The sequence below is a fragment of the Myripristis murdjan genome, chromosome 11 (genome assembly GCF_902150065.1).
Source record: "Myripristis murdjan chromosome 11, fMyrMur1.1, whole genome shotgun sequence".
NCBI classification, from domain to species: Eukaryota; Metazoa; Chordata; class Actinopteri; order Holocentriformes; family Holocentridae; genus Myripristis; species Myripristis murdjan.
Genome location: NC_043990.1, coordinates 16,641,482 through 16,657,440, shown reverse-complemented (window position 1 = coordinate 16,657,440; position 15,959 = coordinate 16,641,482). Strand labels below are relative to the sequence as shown.

The 15,959-nt window shown below is 41.7% G+C and overlaps 2 protein-coding genes across 5 annotated transcripts in view; one reads left to right on the top strand and one right to left on the bottom strand.

Annotated features, from left to right (window-relative positions):
* dtnbp1b (dystrobrevin binding protein 1b) overlaps positions 1 to 3,755 on the top strand; it is a 40,515-nt gene extending 36,760 nt beyond the window's left edge. For 3 of the 4 annotated variants that reach the window (XM_030064135.1, XM_030064134.1, XM_030064137.1), the window contains exons 3-4: positions 1,235 to 1,378; positions 2,107 to 3,755. In XM_030064135.1, the coding sequence (XP_029919995.1) occupies positions 1,235 to 1,378; positions 2,107 to 2,429 (467 nt within the window). In that variant the 3' untranslated portion in view covers positions 2,430 to 3,755. The remainder of the gene's footprint in view (positions 1 to 1,234; positions 1,379 to 2,106) is intronic. The other variant, XM_030064136.1, reaches the window with a different exon arrangement.
* A 1,080-nt stretch (positions 3,756 to 4,835) lies between these two features.
* Positions 4,836 to 15,959, bottom strand: part of jarid2b (jumonji and AT-rich interaction domain containing 2b) — a 125,261-nt gene continuing 114,137 nt past the window's right edge. Inside the window, exons 9-19 of the mRNA XM_030064138.1 lie at positions 14,907 to 14,999; positions 14,417 to 14,535; positions 13,968 to 14,038; positions 13,436 to 13,550; positions 12,488 to 12,593; positions 11,772 to 11,954; positions 10,599 to 10,729; positions 9,795 to 9,981; positions 8,793 to 8,900; positions 7,828 to 7,882; positions 4,836 to 7,770 (exon numbers count right to left, since the gene is read on the bottom strand). Of these exons, the coding sequence (XP_029919998.1) occupies positions 7,580 to 7,770; positions 7,828 to 7,882; positions 8,793 to 8,900; positions 9,795 to 9,981; positions 10,599 to 10,729; positions 11,772 to 11,954; positions 12,488 to 12,593; positions 13,436 to 13,550; positions 13,968 to 14,038; positions 14,417 to 14,535; positions 14,907 to 14,999 (1,359 nt within the window). The 3' untranslated portion in view covers positions 4,836 to 7,579. The remainder of the gene's footprint in view (positions 7,771 to 7,827; positions 7,883 to 8,792; positions 8,901 to 9,794; positions 9,982 to 10,598; positions 10,730 to 11,771; positions 11,955 to 12,487; positions 12,594 to 13,435; positions 13,551 to 13,967; positions 14,039 to 14,416; positions 14,536 to 14,906; positions 15,000 to 15,959) is intronic.

The window sequence follows — 15,959 nt, the reverse complement described above, 5'->3', positions numbered from 1 at the left end:
GTTACTATAAAAAGGACTGGGAGAATCTAGAGGCGCTCTCCACGGGAAATAACATTCCCCTCTCTCTCTTTTCACTCTATTCTGCTCTCCTTCCCCGTGCTGCCCTCCTCTGCTCTCCTTATTTCCTTTGAGGTACGGTAGCCAATGGCATCATCTCTCACTGCTATGCGCCGACCAATCATCTGCCTCCTTCCTCATGTGCTGGCAACCCCACCTCCCTCACCCCCCTTCCCCTGCTACCCCATGCTCCCACAGTGCAATGACTGGCTGTTTGTAACGCATGCACCACATCATTACTGTGAACAAGGGGGCATGCCGTCCGCTTGCAAGGTGGTGAATCCAGGACCACAGTCTGGTAGTTAGCACTTTTGCACTGCACATCAACACAAAGACCCTTTAATTTTGTTCTCAGAGTTGTCCAATTTTATGTATATTAATATATAGCATCAAAACGTAGATATGAGGCAAACAGACTGTTATCGTTTAATTAGGAGGGGTTCATATCATCCAGGGTGTGAAAAAAGGAGCGTAATGACTTAACTGTCCAGCCAAATGTTACTTCTGACTGGATGGGATATTCAACCACATGTACTTTACAGTATGTCTAACCTTAATGGGATAGTGCAGCATCCTGGAAACAAATTTATTGTATTGTATTCGAATGGAGTCTAAAGGTGTTTTTTTTTTTTTTTTTTTTTTTTGTGGGAAAGCCAGTCCTGATACATAAACACTGGCATCATTCTCTGCTGAATTGTCATCCCAGTGTTTTAGATGGTGCTCAAACAGGTAAACTGGATCTAAACATGCAGATTATTTGCATTATAGAATGAAAGAAATGCATGTGTTAAGTGCATGCATTATAGAATGAAAAAAAAAGAACAGGAGGCTCTCTTCTGGGCCCCTGCAAGTTGTTTACTTAATGCTACTTTACGGTGTGTCTAGCTGTCACCTTGCACACTGTTTCCTACATACAGTGACACCTGCCAATCCACTGTTTGTCTTAACACTTGGCATAGGCTTGACTTTATGTATGTAACACCCTGCGAACCAGGTAAAGTAAATATTCCCATGCCATTCAGTTTCAGTGCATTCATCTGCTTTTGCTTGGCGAGTTTTTGTGGGGGGGAAAAAAGCAAAAACACCTCTCTTCCTGGACTCAGCCCCTTGCTGTTGCATTTTGGGTGCTGCAGTCGTGTATGAGGTTCATATCTGTGTTGCCCTGTGCCATGTGCAGGGCCAATAGGCAGCATGTCGTCCATGGAGGTGAACGTGGACATGCTGGAGCAGATGGATCTGATGGACATGTCTGACCACGAGGCCCTGGACGTGTTTCTGCACTCCGGGGGAGAGGATAACAGCGCCGCCTCGCCTGTCACAGGTAGGTCTCACACACACATATACACAATCAAAGCTATTTGATGATGCACCCGGTATTTAAACTGTAATCCATCCTTATTTGCCAACATGTGAATCAGAGAGCACTAAATTGCATCAAAGAACTTCTGTGATAGTCTAAAAAAAAAAAAAAATCTACACTGGTGGGTGCTCAAACACAATGTTAAGGCATAATGCACCATCAGTCAGCATGCTGCAGTTTGAAGGGAAATGCTTGTAACAACAATGGTCTAAGTTGCAGCATCTGACAGTCTTGGTCTAAAAATAATTTGGGATGGGTAAATCTCCACTCAATCTCATTTCCATCTGTCTGTGGGTCGACCAGATTAGATAAATATTGGCAAGTCTCAACAAAACTTTTCACCATCTTAGGAAGTAATTCCATTCCATTCTAACTTTCTTTTATTTACAGGAGTTGGAGGAAGATAGCAAATAAATAATAAATAGTGATAAATAATAGAACTGTTTGGGTTTCATTTTAAGTGGAAATAGTTCCATTCCCCACTGACATGTGCAAACACTGAAAGGAGGTTGTCAGCAATTATTTCCAAAGCTGGAAGAGCGACGTTCAGATCATGAAATAGGTTAACAATATAATCACTGTATGTGCTTACTACTGTAGTATTATCTATCCATCTGACTGCCTCCTGTCAACCTGGCCTTGTTGAGAAGGCAGTCTAAATTATTCAAGTGCCTTCCTCTTCCTCCCAGGTCCGGACGTGGAGTCCTTCACCACAGAGATCAGCCTCCAGGTTCCCACCCAGGCCGAGCTGCGCCACAAGCTCTCCTCCCTGTCTTCCACCTGCACCGACTCTGCCAGCCAGGACACAGAGGCTGGGGAGGAGGACGACGACGAGGAAGAGGAGGAGGTCGAGCGAGGAGGAGGAGGAGTTGCTGGGGCAGGAGGGAGGAGGAGGAGGCCCCCGTTGGTGGTGACCCAGGACGACGAGGAGGTGCACCCCGACACGGTGCTGGTGGACAGGGTGGAGCGAGAGGATCAGAGCAGCAAAGACTGTGAGGAGAGCAGGTCATAGGTCTGAGGAGAGAGACTGGACAACATATGCACATGGAAACACACACACACATACACACACACATACATACACAGCATACACCGGCTTTTCATATTCACCTCATGTTTAGGAAGAACATATGAGAGAATTTCCCAGAGGTTGGTCTAGTTGCCATGTGACCGGGCCTATAAAGAGCCCTGGAGTGAGTTTTCAATTCCATTTGTATCCTATATAGCAGGTTTTGGTTTCCCAACAGCATCTCAATGAGTTTACATGCACATTAATATTTTGATATTATTCAGAACACTGTAAAATTCTGCTTTTGTGTTTGTGCAAGTTGAGACCATATCCTGTTTATAATAGCCAGGAGAAGCCTGTTGTTGTTCAGTGATCAGAACATAGACCCAAAAGTCATCCATGTGTCCCTGTCAGGTAGTTTGCTCTCAAGAGTCTCTACTGTGCCAAGAGACACTTGGTTACTAGGATTATCTCAAAAGTGAGACACGACAACTTCACTCTAAAGCTAATGATAAGCAGTGTTATACGTCTGATGGTTTTATTTAGGAGATTAGAGAAATAACCATGAAATGTGATATAAACATATCATGCTCCTTTGAACTATGTTTCCTGTTTCCATGGTGCGACTAAACAATTAATCAAATATTATTGAAATGGAAACTTGGCCATGTTCAATACCCCAATTTTTTCTTTGTCTATAAGGTAAATTGTGACAAAACACCATGATAATTGAAGTATTATGGTGCTTCAGAGATGCTCTGGCATATAAATTGTACTCTGCAGGCAGAAGAAAACATTTGTTTGGTCCAGTCCCCAGAAAATCATCACAATGATACTTTTTTTCCAGTAAAAATGAAGATTAGTATGCAAAAATTATCATTTCTACCAAAATTGTGAATTACATCACAATTACAATATTGTGTTTAGCCCATAGGAAGTGAACATAACAAGACATGAGAACGTGCACACAAATAAAATAACTGGTAAGCGGTTAAATACAACCTCAGAGTTAGCATGGACAACTTGAGTGAATGATCTACAAAGGACACATGGATGATTTTACTTATTGCTCACTGGGCAAACTGAGCAACAGGCCACTCCCCTAACAACATGGTGTATTCCTTTAACTGAGCTATGAGCTGCTATCTGCAATACTGTGCATATAAACTCACCTCACCTGGTTTTTGTAAGATGGGCCACATTCTGTTTGGCAGTCATCTGGCAATTGGTTATAAACCACATAGTACTGTATAAATGACTAGACTGGTGGAGTTCAGGTATCAGGCTAACATCTGCCATTTTACACACACACGCACACACACACACACACGCACACACACACACACGCACACGCACACACACGCACACACACACACACAGAGGAGACCTGCCCTTTGCCATTCCCTTGACCAATACATTAGGATGAACAACTTCTTTAGAGCGAGGACCAAATCCCAGTCTGGACTGCGTGCTCTGCACCAGAGGACTTGCATTGCTGATGTTTACTGTATCCAGATCTTTTCTTTTTGTACAGAAATGTTGACATTTGTGTGGTGTGACAACAATACTCTTTACTTACTTTTCCCCAAACTAAAATTTCTCTGACTTGTTGGTATTAAACGTGTTTCCCCCAGCATTGCTTAAGTTTCATCCGAGCACTTCAAGAACAATTTCAGAATGAAATGTGACCAGGATTTAGGGGTCGGGCATGTTAACAGTCCCCCTGCGTTCACTCTCCTGATTTATAGCCCTGTGTGAGCACTTAACAAATGGTAAGCTGACAGGGTGAGGGAATGGATAGATGGGTACAGCACATACTGGAGGAGTGGAGAGGTTTTATTTCCCCTGAGTCTTGGGTAAGACCCAGAACATTTTACTGTGTGTATGTTCAGTACTGGAGTTTAAATGTTCTTGGCTGCAAAGTAAGAAAAAGCAATAGCAGTTTTATGCTGAAGGTAAATGGCACTTTTAAGTCTGGTTGCAGGCCCCCAAGGAAATAAAGCTGAGAATGGATGTGGTAGTAAATTCTGAAAGGTAAATAGCCAATGATGATGCATGAGAGTAATTCCAGACTAGTTTAATTATAACTGTGGTTATGAAGAGCTACAGGGCCATCTAACAGTCCAGTGTTGATGCTGACATGCTCCATTTTAAATGAACATAAAGGCACTTTTGATTCATGTATCCCACAGCATCTGTATGGTAATGTCATGGTAAGTGCCTTTAGCCTATGGACCATCAACTCTGACGGTGTGGCGTCTTAACATCTGCGGTGTCGTACGACCAGGTTCCAGTGGTAAAACAAAATAAGAAAACAACATCTGGATTTGAGCTTGTTCAACACATCTCTGCTTGCAGTCGTGTCAAAGGAACGCACACAAAGATACACACAACCGGGTTGGAAAGAAATGACAGTGAATTGTCGGTAAGTTTTTATTAAACCTTAAGTACAAACTGCAAAAGTAAAAAACTGTCAATATAACCAACATGAGACTTTCTTTCCGAGTGTAGGGAAAGGCCGAGATGCGGCACTAATAAATTAAGTTGTCATAGAGACCCCACTGTGAGCAAGTAGTTTATACTGTAGAAAATGGAAGAAACAAACAAACAAAAAAAGGACTGCAAAACAAAGAAAAAAATCCCATCAGAATAAAATATATTGTAAGGCCATAAAAACTTGACAACCACTTTTTTTTTTTCTTTTAATGTTGAAAACACCCGACTTGGTATTTCATTAAATAGTCCTAAAACAGTTCAGTCTTCTGCAAGGGACGACAACCAACAAACTGGATTATAGGATTTTTCCTTGACAGTCACCACTGGCAAGCTCAGTGCAACATGAGTAGCTACTACATTTTTGTTGAATTTTCAGTAATGAAAATGTAAAAACCCATTTTTTTGTGAACATATCTTTTTTTCCCTTTTCTTTAAAAAAGTAAAGCTAAACAAACAAAACTAGGTTGGGGGGCGGTCGGTTGCTACTCCATATCTTCTTTCTTAGTGATATAAGCAGCACTTAAAATTTTTATACATGTCTACCAGAGCAACCCTGTAAGCATCAAACTCACACAGATGAAGAAAGGGTAATGTAAGGCTTTTTCTTCATCAAGCACTCCCCTCTGGAACTTTTTCTCTATTCTCTATTCCTTCCTTCTTTCCTTCCTTAACCCCAGAAAAAGGCTCAAGTATTTAAAGAAATTTACAGGATTATGTACAAAAAAAGTTGATGTTTTGTTTGTGTCGGACTTTTTCTCTCTCTAAAAATCACTCATAATACATCTGGAGAAGGGAAAAAATGCAAAAGCCAAAAAACAAAAGGACAGTAAAAGGAAAAAAAAAAAACAAAAAACAAAAAACAAAACAAAAACAAAAAATACCTTGGATTTTTCATATTTCACATTTTACACTCTTTGACTAGTGGCTCTACTTGAGATAGCACATCAGATCAAAAAAAGTCAAAAAACACAAAATAATAATAATAATATAATATAATAATTAATGTTTACTGATACAGATGAAACAAGAGGACTGGAAGAATGGAATGTTAACACGATTGCACATCTAGAACCAGAAAAGCCTGAAAGCCTCTCTGCCCTGTGGAACGGGGGTGCGTGAGCTAGCTGGTAGCCGATAGCAGGCGCAAACCCCCAGATTTTTCTTTTTGTATTGTTATACAGTAATAATAACCAACAGCACCAAAAAAATGGATCTCCTCGCTAAGTATCAGGCACAGTTTTCACTTGCTAGCGAAGGAGGGATCCCTCCATACTACCAGGAAGTGAGGCGAGCGGTGACCTTTCCGAGGTCAAGCAGCTGTAGCTCTGCCCTCTCTCACATCCACCGACAAAAAGAAACATCCACAATGACAAAATAAAATACACAGAAGACTTCTTGCAAAAAACCTAGCAAAAAACAAAGCTAAAAATCAAAATAGAACTTGAAAAAAAGCAAAGCCAACCAACAATAAACCAACATCGTCTGTCTTTCAAGTTTTTACCTCGCGTCACCAACCCCATGTTTTCAAAAAAAATAAAATAAAAATAATTGCAGGAGCTGCATCAAGACAGAGTAAAACGAATAATAAAAAAAGGACTCCTCTTCCTCCAAGGACCAAACCAAGGACAGAGAGAAACTTTGGGTAACTACTTGGTGTCATTTCAATTTTAGAGAAAACTGGGAGGAAAAAAAAAAATAGAAGACCGCCTTGTCGTTCGTCCCATGTTCACAGTTGAGTGACACGTGATGAGGAAGGATTGGGAGGGGGTTTGCAGTCAAGGGTGGCAAGAGGAGGGAGAAAAAGGTAACAAATTTCACCTATTTCAGGGGCGGGGGTGGAGGCATGTGGGGGTTAAGGATAATACAGGGCCCATCAAGTCTACCTGTGAACTTTACACTTAATGCTTGTAATGGACGACTTAAGGGGAGGGAAAGAAAAACTCTAAAATCATCCAAAAATAAAAACAAATTCTTCTTTCACACTAGTGCAAAAAAGACATCTTGCTTTTTGTTTTTTTCTTTCTTTTTTTCTAAGAAACAAACTTGTCATACTAAGGGGTAGGGCTGGGCGATATGGCCAAAAATGCTATCACAATAAAAATGTATCATATCTGTCGATATCAATAATTATCTTGATAAACATCAGATAATTATTAGGTGACATTTGAAAGCTAGTTTTGTCTTCTGAGAGAAATCAGAAGAAACCAGAAGCTGGACCGCTCTCTCTCCCTGCCACGTGATTGGCTGCCATTTGTGTGCCTGCTGTCTGTTCTGGCCACATGATTGGCTATGGGTGCATCCAGCACAGAAGATAATTATGTTGAAATTTACTGACATTTCATTGAACATTTTTTTATTAATCTATATTGATGAAAAATATATTGCGATAATTGTTATTGTTTTATTGCCCAGCCCTACTAAGGGGGGAGGTGAATAAGGTGAAATAGTTTTTTTTTTAATTTTTTGGAAGGTGAAGTCAGGCGAAGGAAGGGGTTAAAAGCTCAAAAACAATACATTGTTTTTAAATATGGGGCAGGGGTGTTGGTGGGGGGATTGATAGTGATTCTGGTGAACTGAAAAGAAGGAGGGGTGAGGGAGAAAGGGGCGGCAGGAGGTGGGGGAGGGGGGTTACGGGGTGGTGAGGTGGAGGCGTCCCCTCAGGACACGGCCGCCGCCTTGGGCATGTGGCTGGAGGACAGACGTGCCAGGGAAACCTCCACGGTGGCACGCTTGCGGGGGCCTCGCTTGGCCGGTGACGCTTTCATGGGGCTGGGGCTGTGGCAGGGGTCCCCCACTCTTCCTCCTCCTCCTCCTCCTCCTCCTCCGCCTCCGCCTCCTCCTACACCTCCTCCACCTCCTCCGCCGCCTCCTCCTCCTCCTCCTCCTCCTCCGCCTCCTCCTCCGCCGCTCTTCACCATGGCCCGGCCGCACACCTGGTTCACCAAACTGTTGATTTGCTCCTAAGTTGTCAGGGGGCACACAGAGAGAGAGGACAGAGGGTGTAAAAGCAAGACCTTTTTCCATTTATAAAACTAAGTACACTAGGAAATATGATGTAAGCTTAACTTGCCAACCTTCTAAATACATCACCAATACGTCAATCAAATTTCATAGTCTGCCCATTTACCATTTTTTGTTATAAACAATAAACCAAGAAAACCTCAGCCCTATACTATCACTGTAGCCTTACTGGCACATCAGCTGAAAACACTGTTTGGCTGTTTGCTTCTATTTTTCCTGTGATTAGAATGATTCATTTTATTATTTGACTAAGACAAATAATAACTGTGAAGTCATGTTTAAGGTCTAGGTTAGCTATAGATAAAAGTGTGTGATTCAGTAAAGTCTTTATATGAATAGAGGACAACTTTATTAATTTATTTCTGCCCTTATTTGGCACATTTGGCATACAGTAGACCTTGTATGATCACATGACAAATTTTAATCAGTAGTAGGTAAGTGTGAGATAAATTCCTTCCCTTTTCATCTTTTTCAAAAGGCTTACATAGTAAAATAATACACTGTTTTCTCAATTTCTATGGGAAATAAAGCGTTTCTGTCGGAAATAAAAAAGATGCAGTTTCTGTAATATGTTTTCATAGTGATATACTTAAAAGTCATCGGAGTGCAGGAAAACATCTCAGACACCACACGCCTTTTTTTTTTTCGTATTTCTGCACTCTCAAGGTTAGTAAGTATGCAGTACTGTGGACGCAGTAGCAAATGCATCAACAATTCCAGTATCAAGCTCAACACTGTGCACCAGCAATTGGACTCCTGAAGCAGCTGATGTCTCCCCCATCTGGAGGGAGAGGGGATAGGACCGCAGTGTGAGCCAGCGTGCAGAGCAGCGTGTGTGGGGCGGCCTACCTCATCGTATCGATACATCATCTTGAGGCCTCTGCAGGACTTGTGCTTCTCCACGTAGCGCAGGGCACACTCCAGACAGAAGACCACGTTGTCGGTCTCCTGGACCACCTGCACAGACACAAACCCAGACAGAGAGCTCTCACACCAGCCACTCAAAGGTATTTTTTGCCTTAGCGACAGAGACGGAACAGTGGATACATGGGACAAAATGTTCTGGTGGTCCCAGAGGCGGATATCAAGGTCAGTAAGGTGAACTTTTTGTTGTTACATGCCAGCGGTAAGTTAATAAGTGTGTATGAAGAGGATCCCACAAAAACATCATAGCCACCACAATGAATATCACTCGCTTATGGTTGTTAGTTACATTGTTACCAAACTTCGCACCATTTTTGACTAAAACTAACATTTTATCAAGTGATTTATACAAAATAATAATAGTACTCTTAAAACACAGCAAAGGGCAGCACTTCTTCAGTTTCTTTTATCAATGTGTAGTCATATAGACATCCTGGCAATGTGCATATGATTAGATGTGTTTGAACTGATGTGTATGCTAGCACGTGTGAACTATATCAGAGGATATGTTAGTGTTTGAAGGTATGTTACTTGAACAGGTAGGCGAGTTGTAGTGTTTATGTTATGTTCGTAGGTATCACATTATATTAGTAGGTGTGGTAGTGTTACATTAGTTGGTTTATTACCCTAGGACATACTCCAAATTAATATCTGCCATTTGAAAAGGAGGCAGCTACCCTTACACAAGTATCAGTGATTGTAAATCAAAACAAATGAAGTGATAACTGATAACATACATAATGCTTCTTAAAGGAGAATGGATAATGAGCAGTAAGAAATTGGTTGACAAAATGATATAAACTGAATCCACTATATTTTAGATATACTGTGTGATGCGAACGCGAAATCTGGAAAAGAGCTGCTTATATCTTAAAACGACAGTGTGTTGACCCATGTGATGCCCACCACCCTCCCATGTGCGCTCACCATGGACAGGTAGCAGAGATGCTGACAGGTCTGGCAGCGTCTCTCTGAGGACTCCAGTGCCAGCCACTTGCCACGGGGTTTCTTGCGGCCCTCGCCGGGCCCCAGGCTGCTGTCATGGGTGCCGTAGCGGGCTGAGGAGAGCAGGCCCGCCTTGTACAGTTCCTGCCGTTGACGCATCTCTATGTTCCTAATGGATGGAGATGCCGGTAATCAAGTTAGAAACATGAAACTGGGATACACCATGTGTGCAAATCAACGGCAATATTAAGGCAATATTTTGTGTGCTTCCTCAGGCAGCAAATCATTACAGTGAGCATGGAAAACACATGCTACATTTTATAAGATGTTCTCATATTCCCATGCTGACCACTGCATTTTTGGATTTTAGCATTAATACTTGCGCTGCTCTCTTAAAGCATCTCTTTATATAAACAGCATTTTGCCAAAGTATCCACTGTATTCTTTCATCATTTTAAGGTAGATTAGCCCACACCCAGTTTCTTTGGATCAGCACAATAAATGAGTTGATTCAATCTGAGAGAGCACTGAAAGAGAGCAGCAAATGAGAGCATTCATTGAAGCAGTTTTAAGAAAAATAAAGCACTCCTCTCAATGGGCCTTTGAAGACCAAACTATCTTTTGAGGTACAAAATCTTTGATCATGCTGCTATGGCAACAGTAGAGGAGATATCTGAGCAATAGACATGTCCCATCATCCCAACTGCTGCTCTCTGGCAGACGTTTGATGTGTGTGCGCATCTGTTTTGTCTGTGTCTGTGTGTGTGTCCACTGTCTCCCTCCTACCTGAGGTCTTTGAGTAGGGCGGAGATGGTGGTAAGGAGAAGGCCGTTGTCCCTCTTGGACTCGGCTGTGGCGATCTGGTACAGTAGCTTCTCCATGGAGAAGGGCTTGGCTATGCGACGGCATTTCAGGTCCTGTATGCAAATCACAGCACATTGCAATGCGTCTCACTTGATTGCTGATAGAATGGATTAGCATTCAACAAATATATTCAACAAAAAATATGTTTGCTGCATTAAGTGGTGGTTTCAATCAAGCAGTCTGACTAGTCAAAGATGCACTCCAGCCATACTGATATTTTCCTTTAAATGCTCTCCTTTAAATCCTTTACACTGGATACTATGCAACCAGGGACTCATGGTGTATGGGTGTGAATATTTCCTGTCTTTCCCTCGTGTTTAAGGCTTAAAGATGTATAGACAGCAAACAGTGCACTGGAATGCATTGTATGAAAGTCATATTACCTTTGAGAGCAATCTGCTGTGTGATTATGGGCATTTTGGTATTGCCAAGGGTATTATGTACTTCCCTCACAATTATTCCCACAATGACAGTCTCTGGCATTGTTGTTATAATTGTGTTCAATAGTCAAAAGCGTCAGGCTCATGATTACAAGACTTATAAATGCACCCCCAGAGAGATTTACGCTGCAGTTATGTGTTGAAATTGAATTACTATGGCTAACTGGAGAACCAAGCTTCATGCTCTTGATTCATTTACTACTATTGCTACTTTACTAGGTAATTCTTGCAGACAACTCTTTGTAAATCAGAGCTCTAACTCCATGTGTCCACAGGGGGCCAGCAGTGAGACACAACAAAGCAGGAGCATGATAAGCAACACCAAACATCTGTACTGTGAAATCCACAGTGCACACGCAACCTTTTCAATCTAACACAAGCTATACTGCTACTGGTAAAACAGCATTTTTACAAACAGCAAGTACAGCTGAGCATATTAAGCAAGTACCCATAGTTAATTGGGTACATTATATATGCATATTTGTTTCTAAATATTATCATTCTAAATGGCACTTCTTTATAAATCGACATATATTTCGTGCCAGTTATCAGTTGTTACTGATGCTGCTGATAATGTTTGCCATTGTTTCAAAAGTTGCTCGTGTATCAGGTCGACTCCTGAACTTCTCTGATTCGCCCAGCTTCACATGCTAACCTTTGCGGCCTGGTAACCCAGGTTCATCCAGTGCGGCGTGGCGAAGTGCACCGTCTCTGACACGCTGTAGCCACAGCACACCTTGGAGACGAAGGCACCAGGGAAGCAGACCACGAACTGGCCGCTCCGCTGGACCGTGCGATGAACCTTGATGCCCTCGCGGCACAGCACCTCGGGAGAGATCTGGAGGACCACAGAGGAAGAGATGGACGGAGTGAGAACGTGACACCTTCCACTAATTTCTACAATCCTGCTCCAAGAGTCAATAAGATGAAGGGTGTTACATCTGTGTGACCCAGAAAAATGAATGAATAATCTCAGCTGCTTCTGTCCACTGACCCCAAATTACTGATCTAGAGTATGTATACAGACAGATATTTTTATAGCACTGCATTTTGCAATACATAAAATCTATACATTCAGAATCAATATTAACAGAGAGAGAGAAGTGGTGCATCCATGACTAGAATAGGTATCCTGTTCACTTCGCAGCTAAAAGTTAAAAGCAATGTATAAACAGCATTTATTCTTATTTACTCGAAGATATCCTTCGACACAATAGCCTGTTTGCTTTTGGAAATGAGAAATACAAGAAAAACAAGCGTGCAGCTGAACATGGACATGTATTCAGTCAGAGAAGAAAAACAGACAGATGGAAGGCAGAAGAACATGGCAAAATTTTCTCCACAGACAAACACACCCAAGAACACACTGACCATGATATTTTTCTCCAACATCTCTAGTCCTGGGGTGCCATTGGCCTGAAGCAGTGTATGGACCACCTTGTCCAGCTTAGCCTTCTCCTCAGCAGGGACAGAATACCTTGGGGAGACACACACACGCACACAGAGATTTAAACACACACGGACAGAATCAGGACTTGCATCATCTCTACGCAGGCGTGTGTGTGTGTGTTTGTGTGTGTGAGTGTGCTGCATTCCCTCAAGTAAGGGTTCAGCTGTGGTCAGAGCTCAAATCCTCTAGGCAATGCACAAATACTGACTATCCCTTTGCCTCCACAACCTCTTGACAAGAAAACCCAGCGGAGGAAACGTCCTTGGAGAGCGGGCAAAGCACCCATTTGTTTGAAGTCAAAAGGCTAATTTTACATGTATATATGTGTGTGTGTCGATTTGGATCAGAATTTATAGCTTGACCTTGTCCTGGCGCGGTGGTGCTAACTCAATTATGGAATGCCTTTCCAAAACAAACCAGAACAGCAAAATCTGTTTCAGCTTTTTTTAGACTGGCTTTTTTAAGCAGTTATTCTTGGCTTATTGTCTTATCAACTTGTGTCTGTTCTATTACATATATTATTATATTTTATTTATTTTATCTGTAAGTATTATTACCCATTTCCTGTTTGAGATTTAGATTATGGATTGTATTTAATCTTTCTTTTCCTTCCTATTCGGTTGATGCTATTTTTATCTTTTATCTGTACTGCCTGTTTTATTGGATTCTTACCATATTTCATTTGCTACTGTGTTACTATAGTGTTTTATATTATATATTATATGAAGCATTTGGTAACATCTGTTTTGAGAAGTGCAATATTAATAAAATTCTTATCATTATTGTTATTATTAGTAGCAGTAGCAGTATTATTATTATGCACTCCTCTGGAATGCCAGTGATGAGGACGAGCGAGTGTGTGTACTTACCAAATGCAGTCAGCACCAGTGTGTAAGTAATCGATATATGGAAGGCGGTTTTGGTCTCGAGACCAGCATGAGGTAGAAAAGACCATGCCAATGTTTAGCCAGGGAATGGTCACCCCTTGAGAGAGAGAGAGAAACATAAACACTAATCATTAGTAACTTTAAGGCCACGCACAAGCAACAATGACATAACAGCTGTGAAGACATCACTAATAAGGTATACAGCGTGCAAAACATCTGCAACTTCAGTTTCTTGTTGGCAAGACAAAGACTGAGAAAGACTTAAAATAGATTTTATGGGTACATCCATCCATATCTAACAGTGCAATTACAAAATCAACAGATCCCAAATTCACTAAATACTCACACAAGGTCGCTCTTTCAGAGAGCTGGATAAACTGTAGGAACCATTTGCACCCCACTGTGTCTTTCTTTGGCTTTCTATATATCAAGCATGTGCAGCTTTTATCCATTCTGTACAGATTTGCCTTTAGAAATGTACTGGCAGGTTGACAGTTGTCCAAGTTGTCCTTACCAGGCACAGCACCCAGATGCCTCAGAATGGATCCAGAGTTATTGGGGAGGACGGTGAGGTTCCATCCATGTCTGAGGAAAAGAGGCAGAGGTGACCCGAAACATGTTCACGTTTAGTTTTTAGGAATACTAAGCGGAGAGAAAAGGAGATCCTTGTATATCTAATCCCCTCAAGAAAAGAGGCTGGTCAGGAAAAAGCCATATTTTAGTTTCGGTAGAATGAAACGCGCTGATATTTTCTAGAAATAATGTACTCAAAATTTGAAGTGCACACAGTCATATGTTTCTTTGCACAGTTATAGCTGTGGTTTTAAATGAGGTCTTTTACTGTACGCCATTAGACAGTCACAAGGTAGCGATTAAGACATTAAGTGCCTTACTCAAGGGCACCCTGGTACTGGTCAGTTGATCAAAATGTAACCTCCGTGTGATGGGCTATAGGGCACTTACTTAGAAAATGGCTCTGACTTTCCCGTAGGGAAACCACTCCCATGTGTACTGGTGTCCACCTTCCCATAATGCACTGCTACGTGGCAGTCTCTCTGCTCCACAATCCTCCAGTACTCTTGCTGCGAGAGGAGAAAAAAGGAAAGACCATTACTGGAAGAATGCATGGAACAGTACGCTAGATAGTGGAAACAGTTTCCATGTGCATCAGTCATTTATGTCAGCCTGTGGCAACTGAACCAAGGCTGCTATCTGCCATATGTGGGAAAATAACCCTGATTTTAGTGATATTCTGATATCAAATCTTAGATTTGCAAAGCCTTCATCTGGTAGCACTGTTAGGTCAGTGAGTTTCTGGATTTATCATTCACGATAAAAAAAATAAAGATCTTGTCTCAGATCATAAAATCTGAGACAAGCAACTAGAATGTAAAGTAAACATGTGGCAGTGTAGTCTTCTCTCAGCAGAAGTTAGTGGTGTTAACACGCTCACCTCAACCTCAGCGGCCCCGGGCTCCTTGTTAAAGCACATGGTCATGGTGTTCCGGGCTATCCTGAAAAAGTTGGTCAAGGACACCGATTTCCCCTGCAACACAAAGACATCAAACAAAACATCACATGAATCCAAGCAATATCACGGTCTCAGGTCAGCAAAGGCTAATCTAGTTTTATGGTCTTTGGTTATGGGAAAAAAAATATATAGGGAGGGAAGCACAAGGATGGAGCCTCAGTGAAAAATGACAAGAAAAATATTGCTGGACTTTCATTGAACTGCGCGTGCTCAAGTGCTTCTGTGTCTCAGCACATGTTCGTATATGGATGCGTGAGAGAGTCAGGGGGCAAGCATATGGCCATTTTTTTGTGTGTGTAGTGTGAGTGTGTGTGTGTGTGTGTGTGAAATGTAACTCTCAAGTTTTAATAAAGTGATCAACATTTCAATTTACTGATCATCAGGATCTTACATCATGTCTTGCTCGCTATGTACATTTATCAGTAAGACAACACTAAAACACAATAATTTTGATTTTGAATTTTTATTACTGGCCCTTTATCTCCTCACTGTATCAAACAGTGGCCAGAGAGTGGATGGCTGGAGCAGCCTTTTGTTTTCTCTCCTTTTTTCTCAACTTCCTATGGTTATCTCTGCTCTTCTTATCTCTGGTATGCCTCAGGCAAATAATTTACGGACTGTTATTTTTATCTTGTCCTCTGATATTGCCTTTGTGTATACACACTGTCTAACACCTGGCTAGTTTAGCAATTGTGACTACTAGTGTGGGCATTATGTGAGACCTGCTAAACTCTAAACTCACTTCAATGTGTTATGTGCATATAACTGTGGGCGATGAAGAAGTCTTCCTAACACCATGCTAATAGCTATGCGATTGGTAGGCTATGCTGGTATTGATCTTAATGCAGATAAACAAATCTAATAATTGAGATTTAGAGACTAGGCACTGGAGCTGCCCTTGAACCAGCCATGAAACTGCCTTTCTGGAAAAGCGGTGTGTGTGTATGTGTGTGTCTATACCACTCGACCTCTATG